This window comes from Plectropomus leopardus, chromosome 11 (assembly GCF_008729295.1).
Source record: "Plectropomus leopardus isolate mb chromosome 11, YSFRI_Pleo_2.0, whole genome shotgun sequence".
NCBI lineage: Eukaryota > Metazoa > Chordata > Actinopteri > Perciformes > Serranidae > Plectropomus > Plectropomus leopardus.
The window spans coordinates 16,896,178-16,923,937 of record NC_056473.1 but is presented as its reverse complement, the minus strand read 5'-3'; the positions used below and the strand labels follow the sequence as shown (position 1 = coordinate 16,923,937).

General features: G+C 38.9%; 1 protein-coding gene across 1 annotated transcript; it reads right to left on the bottom strand.

The window, feature by feature from the left end:
• Nucleotides 1-1,209: 1,209 nt before the first annotated feature.
• Nucleotides 1,210-27,422, bottom strand: LOC121950262 (F-actin-capping protein subunit alpha-2). The gene is made up of 10 exons (XM_042496205.1): nucleotides 27,313-27,422; nucleotides 13,014-13,077; nucleotides 11,838-11,889; nucleotides 11,286-11,349; nucleotides 8,710-8,916; nucleotides 7,052-7,131; nucleotides 4,994-5,072; nucleotides 4,118-4,189; nucleotides 3,843-3,905; nucleotides 1,210-2,365 (listed from the first exon to the last, which is right to left on the bottom strand). The coding sequence occupies exons 1-10, from the start codon at nucleotides 27,394-27,396 to the stop codon at nucleotides 2,225-2,227; spliced, it is 906 nt and encodes a 301-aa protein (XP_042352139.1). The 5' UTR covers nucleotides 27,397-27,422; the 3' UTR covers nucleotides 1,210-2,224.
• Between the last annotated feature and the right edge of the window lie 338 nt (nucleotides 27,423-27,760).

The following is a 27,760-nucleotide window of genomic DNA, read 5'->3' as shown; positions in this document are numbered from 1 at the left end:
ATGTATTATAATGTCATGTTTATTTTAAGCGATACAGTAAATACAAAATACATAAATACGCCCAATAAAGGTACGCATACATGAAAAGATGAGAGGCTGTTATGGTCTGTCACTGTCAAAACTTCATCCTACTGCGCATGCGCGGTTATTCTGTACATGAGGCATTGATTATGATCAGTTTATAATAATGTGCTCATTATTTTTAGCTAAATTTTACATTAAGATAAAAAAAATAGAAAAGATAGAAAAAAATATTTAAAAAATAAAGAAATTGCCCTTATATACAACTTTCAAAAATCTAGATACACATTTTAAAACAATATCAAAATATCTAACAAAAAAACTAACCAAGCTATTATGCACATCTTACAACTTTATAATTGATTAGGTAAACACCTGTGTGTTTATATTTGTGATTATTTTATTTATTTTTTGTCTCTCTGATTTTGTGTGATTGCATCACTATTACTAAAGTAATAATTAGTACTCACTTGTCTCAATATTTTCATTTGTGAATTTTGGTCATTACTTGCCACTTTATATACAAACTGAAAGTAGTGACCACTGAATGTGCTTTTTCAAAACTGTTAATAAAAAGTAAAAAATACAGTAAAATTTAAAAAATCACAATTATAACCTGCAGGACCTCTGCATATGGTGCCAAATTTCTACACAGGCTTTGTTTTTAAATGTGTTTTCTGCTTTGTTGTTTGTTTTTTTTTTTTGTTTTTTTGTATTTACTGTAAATACCCTCAAAACCCCCAAATCAATAAATGGATTTAAAATTTCTTTTAACTCTTCCAAACCTGGATGGTCACCCCTTTTTTTTTTCTTAATGTATTCACCTTTTAAAGTATTTAAACCTTTGACCACTGAGCAAATTGGTAAAAAGATAAAATAAAAATATATTTGCTAGATTTATTTTTTATTTTTTAAGAAATCAAGCTAATTTGCTCAGGTTATTCAGGTCAATTATTTGACATTAAAGGAAACCACAAAGTTTGTGTATCTTTCTCGATGGAAGGAGAGGTGGTGGCGCCTTTTGCATATCTGTGCTGAGGTGCCTACTGTCTCATAATCCGTCCATGACGACAAAGTTAAGGATCTCAGAGACCCCTAACTTAAAATGTTTCATCTTACACCTTTAGTTTATTTTTTCATTTTTGCATCACAACAAAGGATATCAGAAAATATGAGTGAGCCAGTAAATAGAAAATTTGTCATTTAATGCAACATAATTGTGACTGAATTACAATTAATCTCATGGAAATAAATCACCAAACTGACAGACAGGATGTTTCATACAGGTATATATTACAATGTGCCTTGTTATATAATACAGTCAGGTTCTGTTTTTAATAAAAATAAGCGCTGGAGGAGAATGTGATACGTTTTGATTTTATTGTAAATTGGACAATATGCACATTACCTAGCAACTGATGACTTGTTAATTAAGCTTGTTAAGTGGTCAGGGAACTCCCTGCGCTGAGTGAGAGTTCAGACGATGTCAAGTCAAAAAGGCAATTTAGCCAGGAGCGCTGCCAGCTTGAGATCTCACGTACAGGACAAACGGTGAGGGAAGTACCAAAATGAGGGAACAAGAACATTGAGTTGCTGACAGTGGTGACTGCTTGTGCCAAAGATACCATTCAATGAACAAAAATAACTTTTGTTTTTTTCGTTAACCCTATGGGACGTTAACCGTGAAGTGAAGGTTCTTTTCAGCCAGAGCTCTCTTGTAAATGCAGACAAAAATTCTCCCAATCTTGATTAGTTTCACCATCATTGCAAATTCAAACTGTTTTTTTTTTTTTTTACAGCAGATCAAATAAAAGGCGCGGTCTCACTGACACAATAAATATTGCACATGTGATACTGTATTCTATCAGGATGTTTTTGCATACAAGTGTTTGCCCCCGTTCCTATGTCTTATTTCCTCAAGTTATATTTTCCCAAATACGATTATCACCATAGACTCAATATACAGAGGAGTTAACAGTGTTTGTATAAAAACAAAATAACATCAATTAAAAGTAGACATCCAATTCGTAATGTGACATCTGGCTGTGAGACCAAAACCTTTCTTTGTCCCAGTTTCTCTAATTTCTGTACAAAGACGATACAACTATCCAGTCATGCAACGTTGTTTGGGAGGGGGTGGGGTGTGGGGGGTGGGGGGAGTTGTCTGTTATGTTCTCACATGTATTGTTTTTTTTGTTTTTTTTTAAGCATTCTGCATCTCCTTGCCAATCTTGTAGCTCAGGATTTTGTTCCAATCGATCTTGGTGCGTGTCACAGGAAGCTGGCGGCGTAAGGCTTTGGAGGTAGTGTCCGACATGGTCTGGTAATTCTCGTTGATGGCAGTCTGAAAGGGAATAACGGAAGAACAGGGAAAGATGGAGACAGGAAGGTAGAGAATTATAAATAAATAAAAATATATTCAAAATATATTTAAATTATTTCCATGTGAAACGTCTGGGTGTTGTGTGATCTATTTTGTTTGTTTGTTTTTTTCATTTGAGTTTTCAGACACTTTAACGTTCAAAAACATTGTCACAGTATATCTAAGACGAAGAGTTTTGTAAGAGTTTTGAAGTTTTTAATTTCTTTAAATGAATGAATGACCATAAATGTAAATTTCTCTATTCCAGGCCTATTAAATTGACAGCCCACAGGCCATATCTGGCCCCGAAGTGACCTACAAGTGACCAAGCTTAGGATGGATACCGAAATCAGGTATTAAACAGTGATTGACCGTATCAATACTATGGTCATCAAATTATTAAAGAACATACTATTGATTAGCTCCGACAGTTCTTTTTTTGATTTAATTTCTCCTCATGCTGCAGCCTCTCACCTGCTCTAAACTCACACTCAACAAATACACACACAGTTAATTCAGTTAACAGGCGTAGAGGCCGTGATGGAGACAAAGAGTAGATTACTCAAAAATTACTCTTGCTGATTCCAACTACGCTTGTTACTGCAATAAAAAAATTAAAAAAAAAAAACAAAACAGTAAAACGGCTGTACTTTATCAATACTCGTGTTCAGCATGAAGAAGGCAATACGCTCTATCGGCAGTCTCTCAACCGCCATCGTTATGTTTCACACATGCCCTGCGCGCTAGTTTGGTCAATAGCAAAGTTACAAACAAGCTCAAACAAAAATTGTATGTGGTCTGTTAAAATTAGTTTGCCACATATCTTAAACCTGACCAGGGGTACCTGCAGACAGCAACTGCATCAACAGCAGAGGGAGGAGCACAAACGACAGGAGGAAGGACTGACACTGACCGATGTGTGTTTACTTCACAAAGTATAGTGATGACAGGAATATTATTTATTCTATTGACATGTTTGATATTTTCCCAGTGAGACATTTAATTTATAGCAACTTTGCTGAAGTAAACATGACAGTTGCTGCCATAGACTGTATAAAAATACGTCCTGTGTCTTTTCCTAAACGCTTCACCTCATGAGGTGCTGATCCTGATCAGTTTCTGCATTTTGTGATATGATTGGGTCAGATGCATGACCTTTCTTATTACTAATTTAAAAGTGAAACAATAAACAATGCTTTCTTTACTGCATTCAGTTGCACTTGCATTCTTTGCTAAAAAAAAAATGAAAATGCTCACTACTGAAAATATCTGGCCCATCCACACTTCCTGCATATCTTACAATTCACTTATATTTCAGATAAGTGTAGGAAGCATTATTTTTTTAATGTACACGTTGGCAAAGAAAGCCCACCAGGTAGCATAATCATGTTTTCCCTGTAACAACCAGACTGTAATCTGCATTTTTCACCCAGAATATCCGTTTCATATTTTTACATACCTGATAGTCGTTCTCTGCAGCTTCCATGATCTTAACAAACTCCTTTGCAGTTGAAGCCTCATTCTGAAAGATAAGAAGACACATGTAATTAAATTCAAGCGTAAAGGGGGGAAAGTGTCATAAACAATAAAAAAATTAAGAGAATACACAAGCTAACAACTCTGAAAATAACTAGGGAAAAACACATCCCCAGGGAGTATGTAACAAATCAAAACAGCATTTTTAGAAGTTCAAACCAAAATATCTGGGGTCCACGTGTCTTTGTTTATACTCACAGAAATTGACATGGACTCCTGGACCTCTTTGTGGCTCACCAGCTGAACGTTGCCGTCTTCATAGTAATGAACCTGCAGCAATTAAAGGTGTAGTTACTCTTCATTGTGTACATGGAAATCATTATGCAGCCTAAAAAAACATGTAGAAAAGCAGCAATAAAAGCTGAATGGGTGACATAACAAAATCTCAATGGATCTACAATGCCACTCCAAAAGATAACAAGGCAATAACATCAAGATGTAAATGTACTAGAAAGTGAAAAAGACTGACAGGAATAATACTAAAACTCACTAAAATGAACATTCCTTTGTATCTAGTTGAGTAACAACAAGGTGCTAAGATGTAACACTTGATACTAAAGCATGTATTGGATTTGTGTAGAGCAGTGATACTCAAATTACATCTTGCGGGCCAAACCTTTTGTATATTTAGTATACATAAAGTGCATAAATCAGTATCAAAACTGAGCTTGTTTATCAAAATAGTGCCTGTGGAGGATCCCCCACATCCTCCGAAAGAGGTTCTAGCTAAGCCCCTAATGTCCTGAAATCCTAAAAACATCCGAAAAACATTCAAAAATCCAAGAGATGTCCTGAAAATTTAACAATGTCTTAAAATACTTGAAATGTCCTCAAAGCCTAGAAATGTCCTACAATTTTAGAAACGCCTTAAAATCAGTAATGTCCTAAAAGCCTAGAAACTTAAAATCTTAAAATCCTAATAATATCCTAAAATCCTACAAAGTATATGGTGCTGCTGCAGTTGGCCCCAAGTCTCCTGTCATTTTGCAAAAGTGGCCCCCAAAGCAAAGCAAGTTGAGCATCCCTGGTGTACCTGTGTGTCTCTTCACAGAGTGGAAGATTTAAACAATTTACCTGGATTTTCATGATTCCTGCCACTTGAGTAGTTGAGGGGGAGATGGTGAATTTCCATTCTGACCTCCAGCGTCCATTCCTGTGCAGACAGGAAGAGAAAAAACAAACTTTAACCACGTATTACATCTTTTAATACCATAACTTGACACTATGAAGCAAAAATATGGAGAGGTGGCAAAAAAATCTCAGGAGGCTGATGCATCCATGTAAGATTTATGGTCTGAATCATAAGTTATGATCTTTGTAATCACCAGATGTCACCCCATAATCAAGGTTTCCCATACAGTTATAAATTACAATTGAACAAATTAAACATTTACAGCCACAAATGTTTTCTATTTTTGGAGCTGTGCTGTACATTACCGCTGCTGAAATAGAGATATCTTTCAGTTATTCATTATTATTCAAGCTAATTTTGCAGTTTTTCAACATTAACTTCATCTGTCCAAGTTTGGAGTATACTGTGAAATAAAACATTTTTTAGTGTGCTCTGTGTCTCTGCTTCTAAATCTGCTGTACTTTCATGACCTGGTGACGTCAGTGGTACTTTGAAGAATTATAAGCTTATCAGGGTGTCCCATTTCACACGTCTAATTTTACTTAAAATCATGTTTGTATTTACATTTTTAATCAACTCTGTGAATAAACAATAAGAAGCTATTTCAGCTTGTGTTTCTAGTCTCCTCCTCTGGGTATCTAGCTCTACTTGCATCCAAAAACAAATCTTCCTTCTTGTCTCACATTGAAGACTAGCTGCATGTCCACCAGGGATAATGGCAGCATTTATTCTGAGTGCAGACAGAGGATATTACCAGGATATTTTTTTTACAGTGTACTGGCTGACTCAGCTGCACACCACAGAGAGCCCATGTGTGCTTTACTATGCGTGAAACTTTTGCTCCTCACTTGGATAAAGGTGTGCTGGAGACTACAGTTGGACTACTGGACAAATATTTGGTGAATGGTCGAGTACATCTTTGGCTGTTTTTTGGCATTTCATTTTGCTTCTGCCTCCGAAGAATGACCAATAGTAGCTGCTCGCGTCAGCTGAGAGACAGCAGGGAAATACAGCATGTGAAGCATTTCACATCTTACTCCATGTTATATATCATCGGTTGTTGCTTGTTAAGCTAACTGTGGCCAGCTGGAAAGTCACTGGAGACCTTCAGGATTTCAAAGATAAACAGGAACAAACACTCAGCAGGCCGAGAGGGCAGATGATCACCAGGTGAGTATTTTTGTCACCTAACGCTGTGTTTTGCCCCACAAAGTAATAACTTGTTGCTGTGTCACACAGCTTCCAGGCACATTAGTGTTATTATATTTATGACACTTTTTTCAGGTGTTCTTGTCAAACAGTGGAGTAGGTTATATCCACATGCTGGGTAAGACTGGGCTGGGTGCAATGCATGCATGTACATGTAGGCACTGAGATGTGAAAACTAAGATTTTCTGTTGATACAGCATGAACTGAGGAATTTTAGCTTCCACTGACTTGTCCCCAAATCTGCTTTACAGGTTCCTCATTACTGAAACATGGCAGCACATGATGGCTGTCACTTACACGACGTGTGGAATCATTAAACCCAACAAACCATAAGCTAAGTAAAACCCAGCAGCAAAGAGGATTGGTGCACTTCTTATCCAATTAGATTAACCCGATCCGAAACAGCTCAGCAATGCTTATGAGGGCCAACAGTCTAACACTCCACAGTCAAGTGGCAATTAAAGTAATGCCTCTGAAGCATCTTGTACATATCAAACAACAATTCAGGCTTTTTAAGCTCATTTGGCATTAGTTTGATTTAGAAATCATCGCTGGGAATTCAACAGGCCCAACTGGTCGTTCTTAAAAAGAAGAAAATCTTTGAGAATCTATCCTGTCATCTTTGCTCCATCCTCAAGCTGGAGGGGCTCCTCTTGAATCAAACTGTACTGTTTCGTGTGAACAATGACTTTCCCCTTAGAAAAATGTATATATCAGATATCACGAATCCCAGTGGTGCAAATGCCAAAGGATAGAATTATACATCACACTGAATATTAAGAAAAACGAACCAGAAGTTTTTTGGTTGAAACTGATGGCACTCGATGCACACGATGATGGTTTGATGTCCGTCGATGGTTTTCCCGTAAATCTGAGGGGAGAAGAAAAATATTCTCTGATTTTACATGCAAGGAGGTTTTCTTCCCACAGCTGATGACCACTTTTAGTTGAACTTTACTGCTGCACGTGTGATGCAACTGAATATGACAGTGGTTTTTGGTTAACAAATACAAAATTAAGCTCATGTCAATGTGCAACTGAGAGGGTGTAATATGTACAACGTGCTCAGAAGCAGTTTGACACACCACACGCAACAAATTCACAGTTCAAATCTTTCAGGTCTGCAGCAGAACAGTACTGTTCACTCTGCATTAATAAATAAATAGCACAATAGAAGCTTTGTAAAAGGAAATACTGTGTACCATGGTTTCTGTCATGAAAAGAACGAACAAAGTTAAAAGTCAAGTTGCACACTGCATGACATGATTTAAATACTTTTTGCAGATACAAATCCCACATTTTAACAAAGCATGTCCTTGCAATATTTTGTGATATTAAATCGGAGGTAGGCAGTTTCATTTTGGCTTCAATGAGCAAAATAATGAATGTATATATGGTCTATGGTACACGGTATTCTTGACCATATATGGATATATAGTCAATCTTACTGTTAGGACACTTTTAGAAAATCCAGCCTCTGATGGGAGATTTTGGCCAATCACAAGTCACTTCAGAAAGAGGGCAATCCTATTGGCTGTTCTACAAATACAGATGCATGTGCAGAGAAAGTGGCTATTCCAGCATTGGTGCCAACTGCTCACATTGCAAAGCAACCCAAAAAAGTAAGATGGACTTATCAAAAAGTAAGTCTAAAAGAGAGTCTGACAACAAAAGAAAATACTTGTCAATATTTGGAAAGTGTTTCAGAGATGGAGAGAAAATGTTACTAATAGTTTAGCCTTCTGCTAACCAGAGCTAATGGCTTGCAGGTCAAGTTCACGTTTATGCAGCTAATGTTAGATAGAGCCTTGAATCATAGTGTGTCCTTTGCGTTACTCCCTGCAGCTTCAGACCAACTGGCCAGGGTAAAGCAGGCAGTAGCTCTACATATAGCTTCCCAGTCAGCCACAGCAGCCTGAATCCAGCCAGCTCTTGGGGAACTTAAGAACCTCCCTTTCTGTGAGACCAGGCAAACTTTCTGTTGCTGCCGTTAAACAGGGTAGACTCAGCACTGCTGCTGGAAAGCAGCTTGCTGTGACATCCTGTGCTGGATGGTTTCCCAGTTCTAGCTGCTACAGCAGCCTACTGAATGTCTGTTTTCTGTGCTGCTGCCTGCTCTCCTGGGGAAGTAGTCCAAATTCTGACAGTTTTTTTGTATTCACCTTTTACAGATTTCTGCAAAAGTTTGGGGTTTTTTTTCGGGAAGAAGCTAAGGTAGTACTAAACATGCCTTGGTTTTACATTTGATGTATTTTAAGCAAAGTTACACTATAGCCTCAAATTTCCTTGCTACATTAACTGTTTAGAGTTCAACAGTCTTCTAATATAATGTTAGAGTGAAGGGTGGGATGGAAATGTATTTGTAAAATTGCATCTGTTTTGTTGTTTGACAGATAAAAAAAAAAAAAGTGGCTACATCATTGTGGTGATGCAGCAGAAAGGTACGTACGGTGCAGACTCCACTGGGATAGTGCTCCTTGACGTAAGCCCTGACGGCCGAGTCCACTGTGCTCCTCCAGCCCTCCAGGCTGCTGTCGCCGTCGTGGGGCCGTGGGTCACTGGCCTCCTTCCTCAGGTGGTCAAACTTGAAGGAGATCTTGTTCTTGGGGTCCAGGACCCGGCCGTTCCCAAGGTCACCATGCTCTGTGATTAAGACCTGGAGGGGGTGAAGAGAGAGTCAGAAAAGTGAGGAAAAGAAGCAAAAGAAGTCTCAGTAGAGACAGGAATGTGAAAATGTAAAAGAGCCGCCAACAAGAGAGACAGGCAGACAGGAAAGAAAAGTGAACAAAATGACATGGACATGGATGAACAAAATAAAGATGAAAAGTGGAAAAGACAGGAACAAGACCAGAAGGCAAGAGATTTTGTGGAAGGGGAGATAAGAATCAAGAGATCAATTAACGGGATGCAAGGAGAAAAACAAGAACAAAAAGAGAGATGAAGACAAAGGACAGGAACACAGACGGCAGCTTCAACTTTCCATCGACAGTCTTCCACCTCAACACAGCAGCCTGCTGGGTATCAGACTGGGGAATTTCAACCCGTTATGAGGGAACAGAGGGACATGATGACATCTTTACATAAGCCACTGCAACCATTACAGAGGGTTTTGCACAGACGCATTCATTCACCACCATGTTCAACCTTCACAGAGGCAGCAAGCACAATGGCATGAAAATGAAGTGTTTGTGATCTTGTTTCCTGTGGCAGCAGAGGAGAACACTGGGACTTGTTTGATCCTTTAATCCAACCATCCTTCTCTGCTTTAATGCCCATGAGACCATAATATTAGTGCAATAACAATAATGACTGAAGATGCTCATGGGCTTCCCTGTCCCTTTATGATGCTTGTTCCCAATTTATGTTACTGGCTGTTTTTTGCAACGTTTTAACATTTGTGAAGTACTAGCATATGATAAGCACTATATACTGTATAACTATTTGAATGCCACTCCGCACTGTAAAAAAAAATCTATTTGGCATTGATTTTTGTTGAATTTCAGATTAACTGCAATGGTCTAACAACCTAAACTTTTTTTAAACTACTTTTGTATTTGTTTTTTACGTCATAATTGTGCATTGTTGCTTAATGAGTACAAAAGAAACACAGTAACATAACTATACATTGGCCCTTATGGATTAAGGTTTTAAACCCTTTAAAACTTGAGCTAACCGGCTGGATTGCTTTCAAAAACATGGGAAGAAGTTACGAAGTAAATTACGAATTTACAAGGAAATTATCTGCATCCTTACTGTTTCAAGCCACATTTCGAGAGTGTTTAGAAGTATGTGAAAGCCATCTGAATGCAGCACCAGAAACGGATGTTGTTCCAGGTTTCAAAGAGTTAAACTGTCTGTTTATCTCAACAAGAGTTACACTTTCCTCTTATGTGGATCAGCTATGAGACATTTTAATGCTGTTCAAGGCAGGAATACTGCACCATTATGCCACCTCACTGTTCTGTATAAAAGGTATGATCGGGATGGGGGGACAGTGTTGTCTTGCCTTTGAGCCAGCAACTTAGGTATTAACAGCGCTGAAGAGACGTCTTTTTTAAAGGGACAGCTGACAGGATGGGATCATGGGCTGGGACGGGTGTGATGTGGTGTCTAATGCATGCGACCCATCACACAAGATTCAAAAAGCTGCAAATAGCAGTTAGTGACTAACTAAAAGAAGAAGAACTGCTATTGTAAATGTCTGCATATTAAGAAAAAAAAAAAAAAAAAAAGAAAATGTGATTCGGGAGCTTCTCAACCCCTGAGCAGAGGACGAGGTCAGCCACCATTTAACAAAGATGGTAAATGATTGTTATTGTATGTCACTGTTATTGTTTAGAAAGTGCTGCAGATGCACGTTTTTTTTCTATTTTGTGGGCCATTTCTAGCGAAATTGCTCATTACCTTTTCCCCATTTTTTAGAAAGAAATCAAGCTAATAAGCTCAGGTTTCAAAGGGTCAAATAGCTTGTGAAAGGTGTATACCAGCTCAAGAAAACTGAGGTTGATCCAGGTTTCAAAGGGTTAATTAATTGTTAGTAATTTATTATTATTATTATTATTATTATTATTATTATTATTATTATTATTATTATTATTATTTGTAGGAGCAAATCATGCAATTATTAGTAGTGGTAGAAGTAGTAGTAGTAGTAGCAGTAATAGAAATAGTAGTAGTAGTATTTCATTTATATATATTTATGCACTTGTGTTAGCTTTACTACTTCTACACTTGTAATTTTTGAGTAATCTCTGGCACAAGCATGTCCTTTGGGATTAATAAAGGTTTATCTCATTTGATCTTCTTTTACATATTGTGCAGCAGCAACAGATCCTCATGTGACATGAACTGAATGAACAACAGATTTGAGACAGGCCTGCTGTATAGGGTGGAGAGTGTGGGAAGCGACAGCAAAAGCGAGAGAAGTAAAACAGTGAGCAGATTTAGACCCATGATATCACCCCTCTGCATTTAGCCTCTAAGCTGACACCATCACTTATGGTCACAGCTGAAGCATAAACTCACCTGTTCTTCATGTCCCTCGATTTTCACTGGGGTAAACTGGTCCAAGTTATACTGTGCAAATGCACTGAGGAAAGAAAGAGACAAAAAATTACTTCATACACTCCAAAGACTTTACACAGTCATACTTTAAAGGTTTTGTCAATATTATGTTATATGCTGTTTTGGCAATATGGATGTAGACTAAAGCCATGATAAGTCTATGGCTAAAGACAGCTTTGACTTTAATTTCACTGACTCACCTATTTTCAGATTTAAAAAAGTAAACAAGGCTGGCAAAAAAAATCTTGTTCAATTGAAAACAAGCTGTGTTAAAAGACCTATTAGACTAGATAAGGTTTTTTTAAAGAGACAAAATGTAAAGTAAGTATGTAAGAGTAAACAAAATTAAAGATGGGGCGTGTCAACTGCCATCTGCTGTAGGTAATTCACAGATAACCACCAAGTGATACAACCCCACTTTAAAATATCTCAACTATCCCTTTATTTTTTCCAACAAATTAAAAAAAAAAAAAAAATTCAAGATACTGAAATAGTGCAAGACGGAAGACTTACTTTGCTGCACCCTCCCTGAGAAGACTGTCATTGTTGAGCAGAAATCGCACATCTGAGGACAGAAAATAGTCAGATTATGAGAGAGGAGAGGAAGACGGTAAAAAGACAGAGGGGAGAGAAAGAAGACAGGTACAGCAGATAAACAGCATGACACACACACCAACACAAAAGACAAAGCTGCCTGCAGTCAGTCTTTGCAACATTTACGCCAGAGGAGTGAAGCAGACATGGTAAATTAGCTCAGTGGAAAAGGCTGTAAAATCACACAGAGATGAAAGGGACAAAGTGGCAAGAGGGGACTGTATTTTAGAGTGTGTGTGTATGCATGTGTGGCTGTCAGGCTGTGATAAGAGGCAGACAGACAGTCCGCCAGCGCTCCTCTGAGGTGGCGACATTTATCGAGGTCGGACGAGGCTTTCACGATGCCAAAACACATACACACACTCTCTCAGGGGGCACTACTTTGACAGCATGGTGTCAACACTGGCGCTGCAGGGTGAGCTGCAATTTGGCCGAAACATCAGAGTCTCGTTTTGCTTTCTAGGTGGCCGCAGTGGTATGATAAGTGACACATGAGTGGAAATGACTTTCCATTTCAGCACCTTTTTAGCAACTGCAAAAACAATTACAAATAGAGTGTTGTGAAAATATACCCAGCCTCATAGCAATAAACTTCTGTCCAACCAGCAATTTTAACCTGAAAACATGTAGCTGTTCCTTAGAGCCACTTTGTATATGTGTCACTTTGGCACCACCAATTACATACAGCATACAGCAGAAACCGCAGGTAGGAGTCGAACCCATGGCCACTGCATCAAGGACATAGGCTTTTGTTCATGGGGTGCCCGCTCTACCAGGTGAGCTACTCAGAGCCCCAATAGTTTTTTTTCCTATTCAATAAGGACATACACTGTACATTTATCCACAAGAAGCAGATGTGCAGATGTGCCTAATGTAATTTAATAAAACACCTGTTGTGGGTATTTTTGCTTGTAGTCAGGTGATAGACAGTAGAGAGGAGATAGGTAAGGAAAGGAAGAGGAGGAGGAATGAAGGGACCACCAGGACATCTGAAGAGCCAGTCCTGAGCAATATCATTGCATTTTACACACCAGTAATTTTTCATGTTAAATTATCACCACGCATTACATAGAGAAAGAGAAGCCGAGTACTCACCATTGAATACTTCGTTGAACTCTCCTGGCGGGGCGTGGATGACAAAGTTAGCTGCTATGCGTACCTGCAGACAAAAGGACAAGGTCACTGATCTGACACAAAAAAGGAAACAGTTATTAACATGACAAATCAATCTTTGTGACACATTGTCAAAACTCTGAGACATTACATTACATTTAAATCTGCTCCTTTACTTGGCATTCTGTCTTTTTTGACAGTTTCCAATGCAGAATTCCCACTAACAAAAGCAGTTGTTTTAATTATGAAATAATGTTCTGACTCCTTTTAAAGTCCGTAGAGGTTTTAGTTGATTCTAGTGCTACAAACGCTATGATTGCATTAACTTAACCCTTTGAACCTGAGTAAACTGACATGATTTCTTTTAAAAACATGGAAAGAAGACAATGAGTAATTCTGTATCCTAAATTCAAATATGCAACTTTGAAAAGTACAAATAAAGTTTTTTCCTATTGTTTTCCTTTTCCCTATACATTTCCCCTCGCCTTTTAAAAATACTTTCTAAATTTACCAATTTCTAGCAATTTGTGGAATATTTCTTACCAAGTTGCTCATTGCCTTTTTTCCCATATTTTGGAAAACAAAATGCACCTATTTGCTCAGGGTTCAAAGGTTTAAATACTCATGAAAGGCGTCTTAATGCAGCAATAGAAAAGTGATGTCGCTCATGGTTTCCAAAGCTTAAAAGTGTCCTAAAAGTCCTAAAGTCCTAAAATTTACAATGTAAACACTGACTACATGTATGCACTGTGGCCAACAGAGGGTGTAATGCTACTGTGTCACTGGTTTGGAGGGTGGAGCGAGGCACTTCAGTGTGTCTCTCAGTCTATGGTGCTTGTGAGCATAGTTATTTTTCCCCTTCCTCGCTTCTCTTCTGCTGCTGCACAACAGCACTTCCTGTTTCCAGGTCACATGTCAAACTGACAGCAAGATAACGGCCCCTCCCTCCCCTGCATGGTTTACAACCATATAAGGACATAAAAATGTGCTGAGGACTCTAGTACAGATTTTCTCTCTTGCCCTACCTCTATATCTCTTTACCTCTATCTGTCACAGGGAGGGTGCGAAGGCTCAGTCAGGTCCCCCCCCCCCCAGTCTCAAAAGCTGGTGTGTCAGGGAAGTTGTTCATATACATGTCTGTGTGTGACAGGGTGTGTGTTTGTGTCAGTCCCCTGGGCCCTTATTAGCAGTGTGTGTATACAAGTGCTCTGGCACTCGTGCAGAGCTGCAGATTGATTCCTGCTAATGAGTGATGCTGAGAGAAAGGAAGCCACTCGGGGAGGAACCCGTGTGTGTCTGTGTGTGATGTTGAGATCAAAGTTTATCTGCATTCGTATAATCCTCCGTCATGAAATCATCATGACCCACTTATGTTGGATGATCTAAAATTCGTAACAATGGAAGTGTGTGAGTCTCTGTGAGTGCATGACACATTTGCACACTTGGTTAAACAGCTGGTGGAAAATTGTGTTTGTATTTGGGACTTGACATCCCTGTGGGAAGACTCATTTGCACCGGGTCTCCCTCATTACACTGGATAGCAGTGTAAACAGACTTTCCATATGCAGAGTGAGTATCTCCCAGACACTCAAGGGCCTGTTCAAGGAAGCAGGTTCACATGTTTGTGAACCAAAGTGATCCATATTGGTTATCTGATCAGTTTACATCAGTCCATGTGACATGAGAAGTGCTTATGTGGGGTTTATTCAGCTGCTCCCTGGAACAAGCCCTAAGGACTGAGGTTTTAACTCAAGTAGCTCATAAACTTAAGCTGTCATCTGTTGAGGTCTAGTTTTGTCTTCATTACAGTAGGACTGCCAGATTTCTTATGATCTGAACTGATTCAAAACAATAAATTAATCATGATCTTTATTAAACTGTCCATACATGCCAATTGCCAATAGTCTATCTGAAGCTGTTTAAAAACACCACAGATACATTTAAAAAAGTTTTTCTAAGTTCTTTTCCTCGCTTTTGATTTCCTATCCACACTGGATATCCAGGGTTTCCCACACATTAAATTATTTGTAGCGGCCGCCCATGACTAAAACAACTGCAGCTCCAATTTGATTAGGCTTGAGCTGTATGTAATATTTCATACTTTCCGTTTGGTCGTTTTTTTGTTTGTTTTTTTTAAGACCATTACAATGTCTCTAGTATCACATTTGTTATTGTGAGGTTGACTTTATTCACACCTTTATTAAAAAAACAACAACAACAACAATATAGAAGCTATAGACACATGGAACAGTTAATAACAATAAGAACTGTCATTTATATGGGCATGTGAATGAATAGATAAACTAAGAGCACCTCAACAAGTACAAATACCTGACACAAAACTGAACGCTCTCTGTGTCCAGATCTGGTTTCAATAAAGTCTATTAATAGAGTTTATGTTCGGCTGGATCAGTTTAACCATGCTGGACATTGGGTGCACAGCCTCTTTAGAAATAACATTACAATATGCTTTTTAGTGTTTTTTTCTGTTTTGTCTTGCTGATTCAATGCAATGTAATCCTTTAATGATATCAATAAATCAATATTCTCAAACTCTTATTCTATTCAATGTTGCAGAGTGCTGGAGCCGTACCCAGCATGTGTTTGGCAAGAGGCAGGGTACGCCCTTTACAGGTAGCCAAACTACTACAGGGTTAATACACACAGAAAGGCAAATAGAGTCACACCTACAGGAAATTCTGTTCCCAGTTCACCTGCGTCAAGACTTACAGGTCATCAAAAAAACCTAAGCAGGCCACTACTGTGACATCTCAGATATTGTTTTCCAGCCTGACAAGTGAAAAGCAACACTGGATGCACACAAATAGTTTATGTTTGGCATAAATACAAATTTTTAAGACAGTGAATTCTTAATGCATTGGCTTAAATATTGCTGACTATAGCTATCTTAGTTCCTACTGTGAACACCTGTGTTAGCTTTCTGAATTAATTGTGTAGCACCAAAAGCAAGGGAGAGACCAGTGAGGACTGCACAGGAATGGACAGGGATGGGTTTTCAATCACATCTGACAGCTAACTGTTATAGGAGACTTGGAGAGGAGAGGAGATGAAGCCAAGGGAGTACGTTGTGGTTTAAAATGAATCACTGACAGGAGGAAGAGGAGATGGATACTCCATTAGTGGATTATGAGTAAGGCATTGACTGTTAAAAGATAGTTAAAACAGGGTTATACTTCCTCTTCCTCTAAGTACCTCAAACCAGTTCTACTAATGCACTGAGACAACAGCCTACATCCTCCTATGGAAATAGAAGAATAAACATTAAATGCAAACAATCATATTCACTTTCTACCGTATCTTGCAGATTATTTGTATTAGATTATTACTCCATGTTTACAGTGATGCTGAATACAAATACTGTTTGTAATATACTATGGCAATATCACAGAATACCAGGTTATTTAGAAATTCCGAAGGTATTTTCAATACCGTCATAAATACTAGTGGTACTTCTATTAAACTCACTGTTTTTCTATTTAGTGCACAGCATGCACCCCCAGAGCTCAGTCTCTGGTCTCTACTGGTGGAAAAGGCTGCTGAGTACTATATATTTACACCGTCATATACCACTGTCGTATACCATAATGAAATATCACAAAGTTATGAAGGTATGAAATATTACATACCACTGAGTCTAGATTGTAAGACAGCAAGATTGCACAGCAAGTGGTCAAACCACAAACCTGTTGTGCTGACATAAGGGAGGAAGTCTGCTTCATGCACTGCAGAGAATTTATGATAAAGTCCTCTCGGAGACAAAGAGAATGAATGTGAATGTTATAATTTGGCCAGTGTCTGTGAAACCCCAGCAAAAACTGATTACTTTAAACCAAAGTTATTTCAAAGTTTAATAGATTTAATGGTCCAGTGAGCAGGATTTAGGGGAATATATGGGCAACAAACCAAACACTGGCTCTAGATAGGGACATTCTCATTTTCACGTCAGCCACAAAGTGAGCAGCACCTCTGTAATGAGCACCATCGGAAACAAACTTATTATGTAACATAATATGGCTTAATTCAGTGTTTTTACTGTTTTAAATCACTGGGTACATTTGTTTAACAGAGGAAAAGACCTCTGTGGATAATATGACTCTTGGTAAAAACCTTATTTCAGTGTTTTTACCAGTTTTAATCAACTGGTCTGTTTGGGAGAGGAGGAGTCATCTGTGAATAAATTGTATCCCTGTGAAAAACCCCTTAACAATGAGCACTGAAGGAATCCTACCCAGGAGTTCACGCTTGAAACACAGGAAATGTTTCAGCTGGTTCTTATCTGCAATATGCACTGCTAGATGACACTAAATCCCACACACTGTTCCTTTAAGTCAACTTGTTAACACGCAGACAAATGGAACGAAATGCATGGCCTCCATTGCAGAGGTAATTACCGTATAGAAAGGACTTGAGTGTTGAGCTGCAAGGTTAAGTATTCGTGTGACAGTCTGTTACACTGGGACACAGACTACTGGGACACTTCGGAGCTCTGAGACCTAGTTTTAACCTTGAGCACCAGCTGCTAACGTGCTACATGAAGTTAGAGGCAAGGAGTTTAAGGAATTTTATAAACTAACTCAAAGCTCTTGGCTCTTCCATCCCATCAGACAAACTTTCCCAAACTTTCCCAAGTACCAATCAACTGTATTGAACCCCAAAAACAAGTGTTTTACCACCACCACTGAAGATGTTTGTCTGTTGAAATAAAGACATCTCAAAACATTACAGGTTTGTACAGTTAATCAGTGAACCGCAGAGAAAATTCTGCTAACAGCTTGAGAGAGACCCACTGCCACCGATATAGCACCGCAGCGCCATGATGCGAAGTCTGGGAGAGGACTACCTAAACCTGGTATATCTCAGCCACATGCTGTTTACTTGACTGATAGCCATAGAGAGACACCATCAGAAACACAGCTTCTGATTGCACAACAAATGCAACATGAACTGCTATTGAAGACACTTTATTACAACAATACTGTTTTGACCATGAAAATATGGATAAATAATCAAAGAAAAGATTCAGTGTCTTATTTATCATTCTGGATGTATTTTACAAGTTCTCCAAAAAGACACTGCACCTCAAGGCTGGATTACAAAGAGCTCCTGAAAGTGACACAACCCCCCTCTCCCCACCAGATTATTCAGTGATATCATTATTGTGATATTTGAGTGCTGGTGGTTGAAGTCTAATATGTGAGACTTTGAAGTGGGCTGACGAGTTTTGCATTTAGGTGGAAAATCAGTCCTTGAAGAGAAATAATGAACCAAATTTTATGGATGGTGCCGCTTGGGAAAATTGCACTTTGATAGAGATATTTGCATAAACACCCTTGGACATACATGCAGCTTTGTGCAGTTAAGACAAACAGAGGGACTGACTATAGTTTGGTCATTTCAAGAGACAGAAAGCGAGGCTAACATCTGCTGCTGTGCGTTTTGTCTAAATATGACTCAATCACAGTCATATCTTGGATAAAGTCTTCCTTTTGCTGGAAATAAGGGGTTTTAATCTCCCACATTCAATTCCCTTATCTTTCGAAGGATTCTCAGGGGATTCTAGGCACTGGCATGCCAGCGTGAGCTAACCAAAGAGCTGGAATAATATACTGGAGCTCACACACACACACACACACAAAGACCATGGGACATAAACACCCCCTGTTGTGTGGGATCCTTGTGTCTTTGTGCTCTCTTGGCCTAGACACCAGCTGGTCTCTTTTCTTTCAACTTGCTCACTGTATATTCATCCTCATATTACCAAGCAGCCCCTCCTTTCCTTGCAACAGACACTCCCACTGCACTATCCCAACACCAACCCCACAATCTGCCCTCTTAGGGAGCACTCTTTCTTAATCCCAAACGACACCCACTGACACTGAAACCACACACAACCTAATCCTGGCATCAAAATCGCCTTATCGTGCCAATCCAGATCCATGAAAATAATGATAATAGCACAAAAAACACAGCAGGAGTAAACTGAAGCAATATTTTGGCCCGTGGGCATTTTAAGCTGCATCATCTCTTTTGAGTTTGATCCCCCTCCCTGGCATGACTCCATTTCAATATCCTAGATAGAAAGAGAAAAGCGGGTCCTGGCACCTTGAAATGCTGCAGCAAAGACAGGGCCAAGTTTGGAGGAAAACCTTTCTGATGTGGGTGAATATTTTGGGGAAGGGGGCTTCGGGTGAAGGGTGCAATAATTTATGAATAATAAGTCCACAGCATGATGGGAGAGAGAGGAGGAGGACCGACAGGCAGCCGTAGGCTAACTATAAATGTTCTAATCAAAATGAGGAGGTGGTGGCTGGTCGGCTCAAGATTAAACTGGAGAAATAGGGCTGTGATGTTGGGTATAAATAATGTCAGAAGCAGAAGCTTTACTCAAGGGGGTTTCTTAACAGTAAAGATCATGACTTTTTTAAATAATTGTGACACCGTGTTAAACAGATTAATGACTTTCTGGGGCACTTTGTTCTTTTTTAATACCAGCTGTGTGCTTTACATTTACTCAGACTGACACAGTGCCACCTGCTCCACTGGCTTAGCTGCAGGTTCACATATCATACCTGTGATTTTGCAAGCTGTTCCCCATAAACTACAAATCACGTACTGAAAACTATAACTGACTAATGATCATTGCAAGTTTTCAGATTCCTTTCAGGCAGCTACCAGTTTCAGTTTATCTCAGTCAAACATTAATCTTTACTTGTGCAGACTACATACTGTCTTGGTAATCTGTCATAGTGATAATTTTATCATTTTTCTTCATGTCAAACAAAGCGGGAAGTTTTGTGATAATGAGGCTGGAGCAGCCAGTTACAAAACTCTCCTGACTGGTGCCTTCACTTGCCCTTAAGATTTTGTTGTCTGCACATTCATTCAGCTGATGTTTTGTCAAAAAAAAATCTAACCTGGTAAAAAGACAAAGGTAAGGGTGTATTGTTGTGCCCAACACTGTTTCTTCTCTATTAGGCACAAAAATCTGACATTTATTTATTCTTCAAATGGTCAAAAAAATATGTCAAGCATACTGACAGGAGCCCATCAAGTTAAAGTAAAAAGATATCTTCTTGTACTCATACCAGTATTTTGTTTATTTTGTTTTTGTTGTTATTTAAGTCTCATTTTTTGTTAGGGAAACAAAGAAACCTTCATTTTAAAAACAGCAGAACTGTTTTTAAGTAATTACTCCCTCAATTACACAATCTTTAAATGAGCATACATTTAATCATACACATTTATGAAAACGTTATTATCTACCTTTGTCAAATACTCATTTTTACTGAATAGAGCTTGATCACATCAAATAGTGTAATTCAATTCAACCTCAATCAGCTGTTAGCTCAGGCCACCAGCTGCTAGCAGCTAACATTAACTAGCTCTCCTCCTGCTGACTTCACCACAACGTTTTTTACTATGTGGAATTATGAACTAAACTATTGGATATGTCCTCTGATGCATCAATTGTGAGTTATCTGTATTCTTTTTGTCGCAATGGCATCTAGGGGAAGAGCTCTGTTCGTCTAAAACACGTTTTCTATTGTCTTCTATTGTTTTCTGTTGCTTCTAGCCTGCACAAAATTGATGTGAACCAACAACACACTGGCCACTGCCATGCGTGAATGTCATCTCTTTTGCCAATAGGCTGATGGCAGTCAACAAGGCAAATATCGGTCGATAACGATTTCCAGCCGACAAATTGGTGCATCCCTATGAACAATTATCTAATTGTTGAAAGTATAATGCAAATCCTGGATCCTGGATCCTGGATCCAACCCAATCTCTTTTCCTTATACTGTGCTGGTAAAAGTAGTGTCACTTTACCCCAACCAGCCGGCTATGCAATTTATGGAATATCACTGTCTTGCATTACCACTTTAAGTATGCAAACAATGCAGTGCAAAGTCACTGGTCTTTACACATCAACATTTATCGTTTTATAGAAAACTCCTGGGTCAATAAGGTTATAATCTGTTCTAACCGTTAAACAGGGCATCAGTGTTTAGACAAACATGCATAGTTCTTTCCTTATCTCCAGATCTCTTGCACTGCCTCAGGCATGTACAGAAAACACTCCTCTGTCTCTGCATTCTTCAGTTAAAGGGAGATACCACTAAGTTTTCAGTATCCAACTATCCCCGTGGTCTTAGACAGCTGTTCACAAGCTAAGCCTTGGAACCCAAATAAGGCTTAAGTTTCCAATGACTCTCCAGTTAAAGGCCAAGACACACCAAATCAACATTAAAAAAAAAAAACTAGTGATGGCAAAGGCCAATTGTTGCATTGCCTTACATTGATTGTGTCGGCCAAAAAGTTGCACCTGAACACACCGCAAAGACTACAGCCAACAGACAACCAGCACAAATGTTCTGCGCCTGTGTGAGAGGGAATAACTTTACAGCAGGTGGCAGTAGTCTGTAAACGTCATATTTAACAGACAAGACAAATTCACAATGCTAGGCAGCCAGTTAACACATTAATAGCACAGCCAACACTTAGCATGAGCTAGCAAACAATAACACACATATTTGCAAACCATTTTTTCGAAAGAGCTCAATGGCTATAAAAAAGATCTTACTTATTGTAACAAGTTTGTTTCATATTCACACCCTCTTGCACTTAGTTGTTTGTTTACTTTCCTCACTTCTGTTTTTTTTTTTTTTTTTTTTTTTTGCTTGTGCACTAAGCTGAACATCCAATTAGATCAATTTCATACATACTAAAACACAAAAGAATGGCTATAGACTGCTTTCCCGTTGCCAGTAGACCGGAGCTTGTTTTGGTGTGTCCATTTGACGGTCTGTGAAAACTTGACGGTGGTTACTTCTCTTTATATATCTCACCTTTTCAGTCTCTCTTTCAAACTTGGTGCAGACTAATTTGAAAGTGTTTGAGCTCTGCTTAGGAGTAGACAGACGGTAATTAGCGACAGCTCTTCATTGCATCTCGCCGGTTGGGGAGCTGAAATTAACACATTCACCCGGATGTTGTGTTTCCATTAATACCGATAACAGCCGAGACAATAAATACGTGTGACTACTGCAGAGTCATTTGACCCGGGTGCGAATGCCGAATGTGCGATTTTCCATTGCATTAAAAAGCCAGATGTTAGCAGCTTTTCTGTGCTGTGAGAATGAGGCATAAGTTAACTGACATGTTATGCTAACTTCACTTACAGCAGTGTTATTCAGAGTTCTACTTGGCTGTCCATTGAAAAAGGATCAGCATAAGCCCAATGCTGGTGATAATCGGGTGAACATGGTCTGATGACAATACTAGCACTATCACTTATTGACTTCAAGACATAAATAAATAAAGGGTGCATTATACATTTTAGTTGTGCATTATTTGAGACTAATTCTGAAATGGAACTGAATAGTTAGTCTAGTGCTAAAACTCAGGTCAAGCAGATTTGGGCTGAATACCACAAACAGTGTCTCAGACACTGTTGATTACATTTCCTCAAAAGTTAAATAGGTGCTGTGTGTCATATCTCATCATGGAAGTTGATTGGCCTAAGGGAGGGGGAGCTGGAACTTTCTTTTAGCTTCCTCATTTATCTCTGCTCACTCACAGGGGCAATGCCGCTGAAGTGTTTCATGTGCGCACTTCTGCCAGCCCAGTGCTAAAATTATTATGAAAAGTATTCTTGGTTAATAGTCTTGCGTGCATACAACAAAGTAACACTTGACTTTCAGAAAACTCCACCAAACACCATTTCACTGTATTAACATGTCTTCTGACAACAAAATAGAGCTGCAAACTGATGGTGAAACTTTAAAACATGATGGTACCACCTCTGTGATTTTGCAACTAACCAATCTACAGCTGAAAATATATAATTAACAGAGCCAAAGCAGCATCACATTAATGAGGCTCAGGGAGAACTAAAATTTGAAATAAACCATCTTAGTTTTCCTCTTGAATAATCCACCCTTTTCATGAGATTGTGGATTGTAAAACAGCCACTTTCTGCTGACAGAAAGGTCTGCTCCTTTGTGAAACAGGAACCAGAGCACAGACATCTCGGTTTTTCTTTTAACCCTCAGAAACTTCAAATAGGGACTTATTGTAGGGCTGGGCAATATGGCTTAGAAATAATATTGCAATATTTTGAGGCTATATAGCAATCCATGCTATAAATCTCAATATTTTGAAATCTTTAAACTAATGTAGACTACTGAAACACGAAATGATTAACTGAACTACAGTTGCAATAAAGGTAAGTAATGTAGCTACTGTTAGAATAAAGTTGAATAAAATACTGTTGCATAATAAAGTTTAATCAACGGTAGTGTTATAATAAAGTTTAATTAAGTAATGCAGTAATGCAATAAATCAGAGCAGAACCACTGGTGCGTTTACTTTGAAGTTAAGGCGAAATAAGGGCAGCTGTCACTTGATAACAAATCTAGGTTGTGGGTTGCGGGTTTGTTTGTCAATCAAATTGCCATGTATCAGATCATTTTTTCCACTTCTTTTCTTACAATAAGAAACAATCAAGTTGAAATATAAGATAGATAAAGTGCTTGGTTCCTGGTGCTGGTACCTGCCTGGGCACTTAGGTAGACATGAAGGAACCAACACACATTGAGTAATGGCAGTTTCCTGTAATACTCGTGTGGTTTCTTTGCTGTAATGCGGAAGTTGGCAGGCCACTACCAAAATGACTCAAAATGACTAAGAGCAGCACTTGGTATCTGTGGCAGAGAGGAGACTCTTCTCACTGTTTAATCATTTACAAATGGATGAGACTTTTTAGCAATTCCCCGTCAGGGAGCTCTCATGTCTTTTTCTTGTATAGCAAAATGACGCTGACAGCCACATCAGCAACAGGACAGACATTTCTCAAGCCCCTGGGACACATTTGGGGTGTTTCTCACAGAGACAAATTCTTGGCAATTTATTGTATTTGACACAGGCGCAATCCTGTGACCAAAAAGAAATGTCCGAGGTTAACTTTTCTGAGGCTGCCGATCAAAACAGTGTCTCCAAGCTGGTTTTGAACATAAAAACATCAAATCATAGCAAGTTTAGGTTCCCACAAAAACATGAATGCAGATTTGTCAGTGAATGTGGGAAAATACCAACAGTTAAGTGCCAGGGGATTCTGGCTGTGGCTGATCGTTTTATATCCACTCTGCCAGTCTCTGGCAGGTCACCAATCATCATTTGGGGTTTTCTTTTTATTCTACAAATCACGGTTAGCCAGTGATTTAATTGACTGGGGAATTTTGGAAACTATTACCCACTCTCACTATGTAAGGCAGATGAAAATGCTCATTTACCCCTTTTGTAGTTTTGATCGGAGCTGCTAAAATAAGGCTGAGGGGCCAGAGCAGATGGCTGATTGCTCTGAGCTAATGCACTGGAGAGACGGCCTTCAAAGTACAAAATGCAACTGTGGTGTTTGCATGGAAATGCAGTGCTTTTAACAGCACAACATGCAGTTGATGGATGCATAATGTAACTCACTTGGTCCCACAACAATCATATTCTGAGAGGGAAACGAACAGCTTCCACCAGCTAAATACTGCACATGCCTGACTGTTACTCTGCAAGTCAGCCTTGGCAGGTCGCTAACCATCATTCTTTCAGCTTTACAAAGTCAAACTGTTTGGTCAAAAAGTGTTAGTGGCTTGATATATGTGAAAACCAATGTGGTTAGAGCTGAAAAGAGTTCCCATCCTCTCCACAGTAACATCTTAAGCTATTTAAAGTTTTTTTTACCACAGCTGCATGTCATAAGCACATACCTGAGAATATTATTTATGGTGAAGTACATCCCAAAATCACAAGTTGCCCTGGCTGCAGTCACACACACACACAAACACACACACACACACACACCCTGGCCCTGTAATGAAACGCTGAGCTAACAACTGATGCCTGTGTGTTGATGAGCATGGCGCAGTCATAACCGCGGGTCAATGAGCAGCCTGAACACTAAAAAACTTCTGACTCAGGCTGATGTGGAAAACAGCAAAATAAAACCAGGCCTTGTTCTAGCTCTAAATGGTGTATTACATAACTTAGAGAGTGGCAAGTGAAGAGCTCACAAGCTTTACCAACAAGGCTGCGCGCTATGGTTTACTGTGATATTAACAAGCTTGTAAGGAATTTTAACTGCAAGACCAAGATAGATGCAACACAGAGTTTTAAGTACACATGTACACCCCCTGGGAATCACCAGAGGCCTTTTAGCTACGATACGATATTGCAATTTCAAATGTGTAGCAACATGCTGAGTATTGTAATAAAATATATTGTGATTAAAGTTTTTGGTCTGTTCAAGTCACGTCAATCAATTTTATAGCAAACTTTTCGAGTGAAATGAAAAAGTAATTGGTTGTATTATTCTATTAGACCTCCAAAAGTTTAATTTGTATCTGTATTATAAAAAACAATACTGGACACCGGTGTATCAATATGATACAGCCATGCAAAATTAACGCTATGCTATGCTGTACTAATTTTTACCCCAACCCCTTATATCTTGATGCATTTGTTAAAAAGGCTACCACCATGTCTTGTTTTTACTATTTATTAGCTATTTATATATCTACTTGTTGAGTAATTTAATTTGAACGGAATTTAACCCTTTGAAACCTGAAGCTATGTCACTTTTCTTGTGCTGCTTTCATATGCCTTTCACAAGTCTTTAACCCTTTTAACCTTTTAATCTGATCAAATTGGTCAAATCATGGGGGAAAAGCAATTAGCAACTTGGGAAGAAATGTTCCACAAACTGTAATAAATCAGTAGATTTAGGGGTCGTTGTTGTTTTTTAAGCCAGGGTTAATGTCTTATGTAACATATTTCAAATTATGTTACATAATTCTTATAATTTTTGAGCACTTTTCCCAAGTCATGATTGCCTTGTTTGTTTGGGTTTTTTACTAGCACAAATCGCTTGCTAAATACTTAAATTTAAATGTCTTTTGTTGCTCATTGCCTTCTTTCCATGATTTGCGGAAGCGATCACACCAATTTGCTTGAGTTTCAAAGGGCTAAAATCAGAGCACAATGAGATTCAAAAATACGATTGAAAAATACGCAAATTTTCACATCATCTTGACTTACTAAAGCAATAAAAGTGCTTGTCACAATGTCAATTTATTAAAAAATAGTCTCTGTGGTAGTACTTTAAGCAGCAGCTACCACAATGACATGAGTCTCTAAACGCTGTTTCCAATGTGTCTAACCAAAAAGCAAACAATGCTTAACAGAGTAAACTGTGCCTTGAATCCAAGATTACAAAATGTAATTAACCCATTTGGCAGGGAATTTCAATAAAATGCAAGTCCTGCAGACAGCTCAGATGCATGCAGTTGAACAATCAGATGGTTTTAGGATATTAACTGCGTGTGATCTCTCTTAAGGAAATGAGAGAATGAACAGTATTTCCAGACAGTAGCAGGGGTGTAATGGGGAATAAAGCCTTCTGACAATACGAGTTTGACAACCCAATTTGCATAACAGCTATTGGGTAAAATAATAAATATTGGTAGGAGACTTTTAAAGCTGTAGATGTGGACTTTGAAATGGGAGGAGCACACATGTAAATATATACTGAACCATAACTTCTTAATGTAAAATTACATGTTGGGTCTTCCCATCATGTCCTTTATCTACTGGATCTCATAGTTCCTACATCTTTTTACTGTCTGTTTAACGTCAATAACTAGACGTACAGTGGTAAGCAAGCTAGCTTGTAGGATATATATGGTTGTTGTCACACAGCCAATTCAGTCCTGCTCTGTATTCAGTAATATGACAGTCCACCACTAGCATTTAATTTTGTGTAGCGACAGAAAAGCGGTATCAAACAGCGAAAAGGGCGTGTTAGTAAGTCAAGCTATCTGTTAGCAGGCTATGCTAAACTAACAAGCTAGCGATCTTAGGTGTGTGAAAACTTCCACAACATAAGCGACCAAAGACACGGGGCCACAGACGACACGTCCACGGCACGAAAAGGGTGTGGGAGGTGAATTTATAATATGTACACGGTCCCTATTTTGAGTCAGGACCGTACAAGGAGCCTCCGTTTGAGATTCGCAAATGAGCGGAAGTTGAGCTAAAAATAATAAGAGCAGAAGCAGCAGCGGTTCTGCTGAGGCCTGGGTTTTCTCCAAATTACGTGAAGCCGGTCGACGCCGGGATGCACCGGAGGAACCGACTCAATATGCAACTGAAAATTCATGCGTCGACGCTGACCCCAGCTTGAGTTTATTCTGTGATTAAATTGGCATCTTACCTTTTCGTCGTCGGATAGCTGCTCCTCATGATCCGCCATCTTTTCTTCCGGCACCACCAGCTTGTCAGAGCCCTGTGACGTCATCGCATGGGTGGATTCCCAGCTCGGTTCAGCTCAGCGAGCTCTGCACGTCTGCCATTCATCCTTTCTCTCAGGCCTGCTCAGCAGATCAGGGGAATACGGTGTTTGGTTTCTTTAAATTAAATGAAAGATTTGCTAATGATGTTGGCATTTTTTTCATTCATTTCATTTTATTAATTTATTTTGCAATAAGGGACTGTTCTTTACTTGTAAGAGGAGGTAATGGTGTACTGCATGACTAACCCTCCACCATAAATGAGTTAGTTTTGGTTTCTGAAACTCACCCTTTGACATTGGAAAATTAAAAGTTAAAAACGAAATCCTGCAGCTGGGGGAAAAAGCCTCTTTTTTTACTCTTGTTGTATGC

Excerpts from the sequence above, each read along its gene's own strand:
- LOC121950262 (XM_042496205.1), bottom strand. The coding sequence starts at position 27,396 with ATGACGTCACAGGGCTCTGACAAGCTGGTGGTGCCGGAAGAAAAGATG. Across the intron at positions 13,078-27,312 it reads AGCTATCCGACGACGAAAAG|GTACGCATAGCAGCTAACTT; the intron begins GTAAGATGCCAA and ends TTTTGTCTGCAG. Across the intron at positions 8,917-11,285 it reads TCGAGGGACATGAAGAACAG|GTCTTAATCACAGAGCATGG; the intron begins GTGAGTTTATGC and ends CACCCCCTCCAG.